Source organism: Stegodyphus dumicola, chromosome 9 (genome assembly GCF_044657685.1).
Source record: "Stegodyphus dumicola isolate Sdum_Otavi_A_Nest chromosome 9, ASM4465768v1".
Lineage (NCBI taxonomy): Eukaryota > Metazoa > Arthropoda > Arachnida > Araneae > Eresidae > Stegodyphus > Stegodyphus dumicola.
In genome coordinates, this window is record NC_140776.1 from 18,033,709 (window position 1) to 18,045,967 (window position 12,259).

The 12,259-nt window shown below is 30.6% G+C and overlaps 1 protein-coding gene across 5 annotated transcripts in view; it reads left to right on the forward strand.

The window, feature by feature from the left end:
• Window positions 1–595: 595 nt before the first annotated feature.
• The window catches only part of LOC118192095 (cell adhesion molecule Dscam1-like), a 1,228,438-nt gene continuing 1,216,774 nt past the window's right edge, over window positions 596–12,259 (forward strand). For all 5 annotated transcript variants that reach the window (XM_085823258.1, XM_085823260.1, XM_085823262.1 and 2 more), the window contains exon 1: window positions 596–764. In XM_085823258.1, the coding sequence (XP_085679384.1) occupies window positions 713–764 (52 nt within the window). In that variant the 5' untranslated portion in view covers window positions 596–712. The remainder of the gene's footprint in view (window positions 765–12,259) is intronic.

Below are 12,259 nucleotides of genomic sequence, written 5' to 3' on the forward strand. Positions count from 1 at the left end.
CAGGGTCTATTTTCAAATAACCTGCTTTTTGACAGAAACTGAATTACATATAGTATGTAATTCGTAAGCATTTAAAAATATAAAAGGAAATTCAGGTTTTATTCAAGATAATTAGTTACGAATTTTCAAGAGAACTTACTGTAAATCCTGTTTCTTGGCATGGATAGATATAATCAGCACAAAACAACTTTACAGGGGTGAGCACGAAAATTGGAGCACCAGTAGTTGAACTATACCATTAGGCTTTGAGACTCATAATGACAGATCGTTATAAAATGAAAGAGAACTAATTAGCTTACTTCCAAATTTTTCCGTTAAAATGTATTTCCCAATGGATGGTATTGAAATATTTATCTTCTATTTTTTTTTCTCCCTCGTTATTCTTTCCAAAGCTGCATTAGAAAACGGCTCATTTATTAATCGCTGAAAGATTAAAAGAATGCCACAGTATGAATATTGTACGCTCTCTATTTGAATTCCCTAGTGAAGAAAAAAAATTATGAATAGCAATGTTTCATTTTGCCACCAGAGGGCGACTGCACGAGGAAAATAGAGTCTGAGTGATCCCAACGATTCGCGGGATTTTAGCCGAAGATCGGCGCGGGAAACATTTGCGTGTCCTGTTTTCTGACTGATTCTAAAACGGTGCGGTCAACGTGAGTGAGTGAGCATCTGATATCAACGTGCTATTCGGCGTGGGTTTGTAGCAAATATGTTCTTCCGAGTGTATTCACTTACTTTAATTTCAATCTGCTTTGTATACGGTGAGTAGCAAGCTACAGAATATTCATAAAAAAGTTGTGCATGATGTCAATTAATTTTAATATAAGTTCTTCTGGAATTTAGCGTAACACTGAAAGTTTTCCTGAATTTTAATATAGGGGAAAGCTATTTCAAGCTTTGATATTCGCTTTAATATAATACCGAATATATATTTTTAAAATTTAGTATTCAACTAAAATAATATAGTTGTATTATTCTAGACCAGATGCAGTTTAATTACATATTAATTCCATTTAAATGATTACGTGCTTTAAAATTTAACTTCTTTCTTTCTCTTTTAAGAATAATTCTATAAGAAGAGAACGATATTGAAAATGATAAGTTAAAATTTAGATTACTTTTGAGTGCGATTCTATGACACCCCAAAGCATTTTAACAATTTAGAACAAGTTCCAGGTTTTTACATAAACTTATCTGTTAAACTTTAGAGGAAACGTTGAAATGTTTCCTAACAAGTAAATAAATAATCATATTACTTTCCATTAAATCAATTTCTATCATTAAAATGATATAAATATGGTATTACGTATCATACGACTGTAGTAACATGTAGATCTCTAAGTTTAAGCCTATAATTTTCATACACGTATGCCATTAAATTTATGAAATAAAACATTTACTATGGCGATATCGACAAAGATTGTATGGTTTTCTTCACAAGGAAAAGAAATCTTTGCATAAAAATGTAATTAAAATGTGTTTAAAATTTACTGTTATTTAAATTAAGATTAACGATAAGTTAGGTAAACCCAAACTTTATTTCTAATTCTAAATAAACCCAATAAAACAAAATCTTTTATCTTAGACAAACCCAATATTTCTATCTAATAATGGGAAAAGATGTGGTTTATGATCTTGAAACACGTGTTAATTTTAGATTTGTGAACTTCTATACAAAATAAGTTTTCGTCTAATATATATATATCTGCTGACTGCAAAGTTTCCTTTATCCTTATCCATTTGTAATAATTTCTTTGAGTAAATATGCGTCTTGTATGTTTTGCTCTTAGAATGTAATAATTAACTAACAAAGATATGATCCTAAGGAAAACAAAAGTAGTGAATAAACTGACTATCTAGTACTTAAACTAAGAATATACTTTATATATTGCAATATATAAGAATATACTTTATATATTATATACGGACAATAAACATTTTCCCAGTTGGTATTAAACTAAGATTGCTAGTTAAATTTTTTCCCACATTTTCATTGGTTGGGGAAAAGGAATACTATTAATTAAAATAATCATCCTTATGAGCCTAGGATGATGCAGCGTTGTGATTTAAATTATAAATATATTCTTAGATTGCAAGCAGTCCAATTAAACTTCAGTTTCAAAACTTTGTTTGTCTTCACTTGCTTCCCGTATCTAAAGGCTTAGCCCAAACAAATCAAAAATCCGTTAAGCTCTAATTTGCTACTTGTTAGCGTGGCACTTATGAGACTCTTAAGCATATTATTCATGTTCGTTTTTAGTATGTTTTCATTATTCTTTTTATTCCTCAGAATATCAAATTTTAGATTATAGGTGTGCTGCTCATCAGCATAAGGTATGATATGGATTAATAAGGAATTCCTTCATTCCAATGAAAATTAAGGGCATAATAATTGTTAATCAAAAATAGCGCTGACTATCATTTTTAATTTAAATTTTATGTCAGATGATGGTAAAAGTGCAAAGGAAAATTAAAAACCACATTAACAAAACCCATAATGGCCCCTTTACGCGTACATTGTTGCATTAAAAACTTCCAGTAACTAACGAACAAGTTACTCCTGTATTCATTAGTTACATTACAGTAACTAATGAATACATTACAGTAATTCATTAGTTACATTACAGTAACTAATGAATACATTACAGTAATTCATTAGTTACATTACAGTAACTAATGAATACAGGAGAATCTCGCTAAAACAAATCCAAATTCAACAGATTTTTCTAGCGCTACCAATACAAAGATGCTCATTTATAAAATCTTCAGTATTTTAAAAATTATCCTTGTACCTTAAGTATTTGAACAATACAAATATTTGTATTCATTTTTCTGGGAAGATATGTAACATTTCATAATTGTAGTATACAAAAGAGTTCATAATATTTTCTTAAAAAATGCTTTCATTAGCTGGTAGTTATAGTAGCTCTTCATATTTTAACTCAGATAATTTAAGCCAAAATATATCGGATAAAGCCTTTCAATTCCTGATGTAATATAAGCGATTCTTACCTTAATAAAGGAAGTTTTGTAGGCATAATTTAAACGATTTCAGTATGTTAGCTTCCTGCCGACTCCTAATTTATAAATGCAGTGTGATAATTAGATTTGTTTCTGATAATGATGTTCCATTTAAAGTGAAGCTCAAAGATATAATTGGATGAGTAGTGTAAAAAAACTCAAATATATTTAGTTTACATATCTGTATACCTATATTTCTATAAATCGGAACCATATAGATAATTTGATATATCTAGTGTGATGTTTTATTTGGAACATGAAATTCAATAAAATTTACAACACGCACCACAGCGCAAAATATGTCATATATTTATATATTCTATAAACATTTTTATATGTGTTAAGTATTTACGTCATTATGTACGTTTTGAAATTTCTAATAAATTCGGAAAAGGAAAAATTGTGTACAATAACATAGCACATATAATATTACGTACAATAATATAGCACGTATAATGAATTGGGTACAATAATACAGCACATATAATGAATTGCGTTCAATAATATGGCACGGATAATGAATAATAATATATGTGAATACATCTAAGAATGTTGGGCACATTATATACAACAATTGCAACGCATGGAAATATTAAAAAATAATATAAAATTACACAGTTTTGTTTCGTTAATATAATGATACATTTTTCTACATGAAATTTGTTAATTTGTGCTAATCAGCATTAAGTAGATCAGGTGAAGAGGGCAATAGGCAGAAACATTCCCTAATCTTCTGTTTTTAATGATGCGGTAAATTTCTCATAGCTATGTTTTTCACACTGTATTACATAGCTTCCACGCCATTAATACTGAAATTTCAGTAATAGTCTTAACAACGTAAAACGCGGTGTACTTCATAAATAAAATGCTGTTTATGCTTTCCGTTGGATAATGGTTTCTATAATTGTAGCATATATTTTATGAAAGTAAGAATGGCAGATGGACTGTACATAATTTGATGCATATTTTACACATATTTCTAACCATGTTCAACTTCCAAACTGATTGTAGTTCTCTAGTTCCTCCTTATTAAAAATAGTTATATAAAAGTAAAACTGGATTTAACGAGAATGTTCCGGGTAATGTTCATGGTTAAAAAATTATGCAAAAAAAAAAAAAAAAAACTGGTGAACTTCAGAAACTAAGAAATCGGCTAAACAATTTCTTTGAATCGAAATCCTGGACAGTAATAAACTGAGTGTTTATTAACAGAATCTTTTGATCAGCGAATAATTAAATAAATCTACATTAACTGATTATGCATCCCTTCTCGCAGTAAATTAATTTTTAAACATTAGTTTTCTTTTGCAAACTGTATTACAACTCCAAATAATGAGAGATCTGTCTCATTTGACTAACTGTATTAACACATTAATTAGTGTAACATCAAATCAAATAAATTAATAAAAATTGCTAACATTATACCTGCGTTTATGATGGCCCAACAGCGATCCAGCGGTAAAGTCGCTACTCTCTGGTAGCTCGGTAAGAGGTTCGAATACCGCAAATGGGCTGTCTGTATGCGGAGGTATTTCCTATGTGTAACATGTGTACGAACCAGTTTCCCTTAAAATGTCTTCTACGAAGGCATTTCTTCCCTTGGGCAGGTAGTCCTCGAGGCTTTGATGTAATCACATACACCAAACCAACCGACTTGCATATATGCTTATTAATTCAGTACAGCTTTTAATTTTGTTTGAAATCTCCTTATATAGGGAAAAATATTCGTCTAGAGACATGAAAAGGAAACATAAACATAGTTATAAATTTAAGCCATGTTACTTGACAACATGTCTTTTATGAAGTTAAACACATGCTTTTTTATAATCTTACTAGATAGTGCAAAACAAAATTTATTTATCTAAACACATGAATACGTTCATAATTTATGCCATGTAACTGACAGCTTATCTTTTATAATAATAAAAACATGCTGTTTTTTTTATATATCCTTATATAGGGTAAAAAATGATCTAGACACACTAAAAGCGAACATGAACATAAATATATGTCATGTAACTGACAATCTGTCTTTCATAAAACTCAATACATGCCTTTCTATAATCTTTTCTTAAGGACAAAGCAAAATTTAATTATATAGAAACATGAAAAATGAACATGAACATAAATTTATCCCATGTAACTGACAACCCGTCTTTTATAAATCTAAACACTTTTTTCAAAATCAATTCTTCTTTTATAGGGCAAAATAAAATGAAAAGCAAATATGAACCCATTCCTAAATTTATGCCATGTAATTGGCAGTCTGTCTTTTATATACTTTTTTTCTGAAATCTACCTATATAGGGTAAAAAAAAAAATCTAGAGACATTAAAAGCAAACATGGACATAAATTTATGCCATGTAACTGGCAACCTGTTTTTTTATAAAACTAAACTCGTGCTTTTTTTAATCTCCTTATATAGAGAAAAACAAAATTTATTTATATAGAAACATGAACATATTCATAAATTTATGCCATGTAACTGACAATATGTCTTTTATAAAACTAAAAACATTTACTGCATAACGTTTTTCTTTTCCCTTATATCACATAAGCTATGTATATATTACATTAATTCAGTATATAAAAGAAAAAAGGAAATGGGAACTACGTTGTTGTTACAGATAAACTAATGTTTAAACGTTTAAAAAAATGGACTAAAATTAAAATGAAAAAAACTAAAAATCTGAAAGCTTTCAGATTTCACATTACACCGAGAAGGACGTTTTTTTAATGTTCTGTGCGTTACCTTTATTTATTAAATATCATGTTCTTCTCTCTTAAATCTCATGAAATAATTCAATTCAACAGCAATATCACAAAATATTTACAAACAGCAAAACAGTATAACTTTAGAATCTCCGATACACAGTCTTGCGCATTGGAGATAAAAATGCTTTTCTGTGTACAGTATTGCTATAATTCGCTTTGAAATCGTTGAGTTTGTTAATCAGAATTTCGTTAAAATTTACAAAATTGGAATTTAAAAAAAAATGAAAACAAAATCAAAGTTTTATTTGATTTTTAATTACGGCAAAATACACAAGGGTTATCACATAAAGGGAATGATGGTTTCGTGGAACTCTTTTAAAGAGAAACTGGCTGGTATGCACGTTAGACATTACACGTGGGAAAAAACACGAAAACGCTTATGGATCCATCCAGTTCGCCGGGATCCAGCCTCGGACCGAACTACCAGTTTTCAGGGACTTTACGGCTTGGCCACTGGTGGTCGAACAAAATAGAAGAGGATGCTTGTAAGTGCTTCGAAGCGGCTTTAGCCTTAAAATAGTAAATAATAAAGCGAATCGTAAATGACAAAATAAATATCAAGCACAATTTTTAATGAACACATCATAATAATCATTAAGCGATTCAAGAGCAATAACAAAAATTTACGCTCGATTTGCCCAAGTCCTCATGGATTTAGTTAATCCATTCAGAAAGTATACAGAAGAAATAATTATTAATCCATGAATAAAAGGTACATTTGATCACTTGTCCTTCGATATCAGTTCAAATTTTAGGTATCTACGATTTTAATTTTTTACTTTTGTTTTATTTTATAACATTTAATTGATTTCATGTTATATATATGCGGGGGTGACGTCACACCCACTAGTTCCAAGGATCAGGTTTATTTCAATCAGGTCTATATCTGTCCAGGCCTGTTCGCCTACGCGCGATCAATAAACGCCTTGGATATTGCAAAAAAAAAAAAAAAAAAAAAAAAAAAAAAAAAAAAAAATACCAGTAGCCGCTTTCAATAACATCAATTCGTCGACGATAAACTCAAAAAAGCTATTACATCTTTAGACTCCGTCGTGCGATTTTATCTTTTGTAGTGTTGCCGAGATTCAAGATTTATTCAAATAGACAACTAGTTTTTTTTATTTCCTTGTACTAAATAAACGAAATATTGTAATCGCGAAAACTTTCGCGAATTCATATTTCAACGAAAATGCCCATTTCATCTGCTTTGGAAACAATTTAAACGATGTTTTAGCTTGACATCTGCACATATGGTAAAGGATTGTTTGTCCCAAAAAAGGATTTTAAAATTACTTCTATACGTCTGTACGTACCTGCATATGCTCTCATAACTCAAAAACGAATCGCTATAGAACTTTGAAATTGTATGTATGAGACTGCTAAAGCATGTCGTTGTGCACCTATCTTTTCCGCTGAAATTGGCTGCACCAATCGTATATAAATACATACATTCCCATTCTGTTACTTGCCTCGGTGAGCTTAGTTTTTGTATTCTTATATGTTAGAAAAATGTGCACTTTTTGCTTTAAAAGTGATTGAATTATGTAGTTTTTATGCTTTTAGTTAATTTGCATGCAATGGTTGTAGAAGTAATAATGATTTAGAATTTTAAAGTGGTGAGTTAAGCCTAATGAACCACTATTTGTTTGCATTTGAAACTCAGTAGAATAGTGAATTAAGTCAGTTTCTGCGCACTCAGAGTCGTTTTGCCGGTTGGCACCGTAAGCAAACTTTAGGTTTTGCTCACAGAAAAATCTACCTTCTTGCCTGATGCTCTAATTGCTTCTTTTGCGTAGAAACTCTAATTTTAATTGTAATTTTTTAAGCTGCTTCCACTCCATTTGGTGTTTTACGTTTTCCTGAATTTTGCAATTTTTAATGAAGATGATTTGGGGTTTTATGCCGCGAAATGAAAACTGAATAAATTGAATGATAAATGTATCTTTAATGAAATCCGAGGAAATAAGCTTGATTGATATGCAGCAGAAAATGTGTATAATTTAATAGGCCATACAAGGAAGTCGTGGAGTTCACGTCAATTTTTTTTAATTATTAAAGAAACTTTTTTCTATTTGTTGTAGTTGATAACAAATAGACAATAAAAAGAAAATATACATTAAATGGAATGTAGTTGTTCCATTACCAATGACCATTTTTTCTCAATTTAAATTTTTTGCAGTTGTTTCAATAAGAGTGTTTATTAACTTTCTAAATAGCATAGAGAATTTTTTTTTATCTTTTTAATATATATTCTGCTGAAGCATCTATCAGAAACAAAGTGAAATCTTTTGAAAATGTCATTTAAGCAAACACGTTGATATACTTTGAGATAATTTTCAAGCTAATTTCAGTTTTGTAAAGGAACCCTTGATAATTATCCATTTCATATTTATTCATCCTTTTGGCTTAATGTTTAATCAAAATCCCCTTGCATAAGTTAAAGAACTGTAATGTTTACTTAGCGAAATTTATCCATGAGAAATATGTTTAACACTATATTTTCAATATTTAAATAATGTCTGTATTTTAACTCATAATGAATATTTTATCGAACATTTGAACCATTTTAGTAAAATTAGTAATACATCGAACATAACTGCGCCGTTAGCAACTATGTATTTTCCAGCTAATTCGACACTTATGAATAGTTATGACTTTCAAATAAATAATGAATATTCATGCAATATACCATTCTTCAGTTACTTAAATTTATCAGTTCTACTGCGTATTTTACCTTTTACTTTTCATATCCCTAATTTTTAAAAATAGTTTAAAACTTGAGCTAGTTATCTGAACTTTAATGGATTCATAATAAATATTTCATATCATTTATTACGTATTATATATTAACACTAAAACAGCTTTATGCTTGAAACTCAGTTTCAGATCTCCGCGGTTGGACCGACCGCATTTGACTGTTTCGTTATTTTTCTAAGTGAAACATTAATAACGTCCAGTTTCCTTTAGAAAATCCTCCACGAAAGCATCAGTGCCTTTAGTCAGGTGGCATTTCCGTATTCAAATAAAGAAATAATAAAACATTTTACTTACTTCTGAATGTTTCCGTTTTTGGAAAGAAATATACAGAACATATCAATTATTGTAGATATAAAAGCCGTAAAATATAAATTGGAATTTAAGTTCGATAATAGCGGATACTTAAATAAATTTATTCCATTATTATTTTACCCTAAAAAGATTCGCTTCTCTAAAACATTTCATTTCTAGCTGAAAGCTGGTTGAACCCTTTCACTACTTAATGGGATGTGTATGTCCCACTGTCCAATGTTTAATGTTGGGTTATACAGAGAATGCTTTACCCTGTACTATACGATATAAAATCTATTTCATATAATAAAGTTTCCCAGAATAATAGGTGTGCTTATAGAAGTCGATCGGGACGTGTGGGGCGTATGTATCCCATCATTAACGGCTGGAACATTTGTAACCCAGACGTTGCCTTGAAAACAGTTTGTTAAAAAAGTCCCAAATGCTAAATTTACCTTACTTAAGGCATATTTTGTTCCCTTGGATAGAAAACGGTGTAATTGTTTTTAATTCGTAGTCAATAGTAAATATCTGACAAGTGAATACACTGTAGCCTCATAAGTGGAATCTGAAAATCAAACATTTCTTATTTTATTAACTTTATTATTAAGCAATTCAGTGATATCAAATAGTTGGAAATTTCTGAAAAAGAATAAACGTGATTAAAAATTATGTGACGCATTTCTTTTGCCATGTAAAACTCAAAGTTTTGGTGAAATATTGTTGAAAGTCTTCTTGCTAGTTTCGAAAAAAGACAAATGTGTATAACATTGATCTTGATATGGATATGTGAATATAGTAAATATGAGATAATGTAAATAAAGAAATATGGCAGATATTCAAATCCTTTGCATGTATCGTATTTACAGATGGCTTTGCGAAAGTAATGTTTTTAAAGTTGGGAGAAAAATACCTCATTCAGTTCCTTATAAACAATACATTTGTGCATTTTAATAGAAATGATTTCCATTTGGAAGCCTTTAACAGTTTAATAAATATACAGGGTGAATCTGAACAAGAGGGCAAAATTTTATGGGGTGATTGACGAGAAATATTCGTCATAGAATGTATGGTGGGAACGCAAACGTCAAGGTGGAATTGTTAATAAATGGTATAAAAGGGGTCCATCCTCACATCCAATGACATTTTCTACCGTGGATTGCCGGGAGGATTACTGGTTATACGAATCATGAAATTCCAGCTCGCTGGATTGGTAGAGGTGGTCCCATGGCTTGGCTACCAAGATAACCGGATCTCTCGTGTTCGGACGTCTATATTCGGGAAAGGTCCGGGGTCATCGCAATAGTGTGACAATCCCTATCCCGTAGATGTGAAGCCTGCATTGCAGCTGCCAGAAGGTATTTTGAATAAGTTCTATGAGTATGTTCTATTACTACAACGTTTTCTGGAGTATCTCCTCTCATTCTTGTGTTAATTCTTTAAACGTGCAGTGGTAAACTACCATTTAATTTCTTACCGCTTGTATTCCGACCATTAATTCTATGATGAATATTGCTCTTATAGCTGCCTTCTGTCACCGCCTAAACGTTTTGCCCTCTTATTAAGATTCACCTTGTATAATTTGAAATTGTAACGCACAGTTCCTACATCTTTTATCCGATTTTATTTCTATAACCGATTTGTACGGTTTTCCTCATACTGCATAACAAATTTATTTTAAGTTGATACCTTTTTCTGAACTTCTCAATTTCCCCTCACATTTTCTCGCCAGGATGTAAATTTAAAGTTAAGTGAAGTGCTTATTTAAACGGGTGAATCTCTGAGATTACTCTGGACGTGTTTCACTAGCCAAGTGCACATTTCGTTGTTGTTTCGCTGTTACGCTAGTAAACCTTTTGGCCATATTGGATTAATCATCACGCCGGTTTAGGTTTTTGTGAGTCCATCTGGTAGGCGTAACTTAATGCTATCTTGCACTATTTATTTTATGTTTGGCTTAAATTATATTGTACGTTTTAGGTTTCACCGCAAATTGGACGGTGCCTTTGTAACGCATAAAGACCATGTCTGTTAACTGGTTTGAATTAATTTAAAGGGTTATTTTTCACCCTCTTCTTGAGTCAGTAGTTGTTTCCACGCCTGTGCGAGAATTCAACAGGTGATTTTAGGATCTTCTCTAGTTTATGTGGAACAAGAGAGTAAGACTCTATAAGATATGTCAACAAGATTGTATTATTTGATTTCTGTAAAGTCATTTATAAAGTGTATAAGAACACTCTGCCTAACGAAAGGGGTATTTTTATGGAGAACTATCTAAAGAATGCTTTTTGTTTACTTTATGGTAAGTGGAAGTAACGAAAACACACATACAATGTGCTCGCTGGCAACAGTTTGAGTCCGAAACAAGCTATGAGTGGTCAGCTAACTTAAGTATTAGAACACTGATTCATGATTCATTTTTAACTTGTTATAACTTAATAACACCTTTAAAATAGCATATTTCTTCATCACCTATTTTTTGTTTGGTTACTATGATTTTATTACTCAATAATAAAATTAGCAGCCTTAGAATTTACAAGATAACATTATAAATTCTAAGGCTGCTATGTTACGACGAAAAACATTAACCAGATCCTTCTAATTTCCATTGAAAATCCAGACATTTCAAATGCATTCACCAAGCCTGCATTATCCATTACTTAAAATGCATTATAATTGAAGAGCTCTTTCACTAGAAAAGGATAATATATAATCAATAAATTACTATCGATATCTGTGTAGCTTCAAAAAGCGTCAGACTCTTTGTTAGTATCGCAGTCAAATATTCGAAAGCCTTTTTACATAAAGCAATTTTAAATATACTTAAAAGGTTATATGCAATCTCATTTTTTAAAATAACGCTTTATTTCTTCAGAATAAAACAAACTTTCTATCAGTTTGATTTTGGATACGTTTGATACTTTTTTATGCTCTGATAACTATAATTTCAATTCTGGCAATTTTAAAAGAATTCCTTGTTTTGAATACTTAATGCAAATGATTTAAAGTACTTTAAAATGCTTCTGTTAGAGAAAAGAACATTTTGTACATAGTACAGCTATCAAAATTCCTCTCTTCCTAATTTTAAGAGGGATTTTTTAAAATAAGCAAATTTGCATTTTCTTACTGGTATCATTTTCTTTTCTTACTGGTCCTTGAAACGCCACCGCAAAATCGCCAAAAGGTTATTATTTATTTAAGATCAGCATACAAAGAACCTATGCTTGCGGAAGTGTTTTATTCATGAGGGTGTCTCTATAGGGAGTGATTGGCTCGTATTTGCATTATTAGTGAAGAAACACAGAAAACCCTTACACAAACTAAATCGTTTCTACCAGAATAAAGCCTCGTATGGAAATATCAATATTTATTCTACAATTTTAAGCATGCTACTACCTTAGGGCTTCAGAA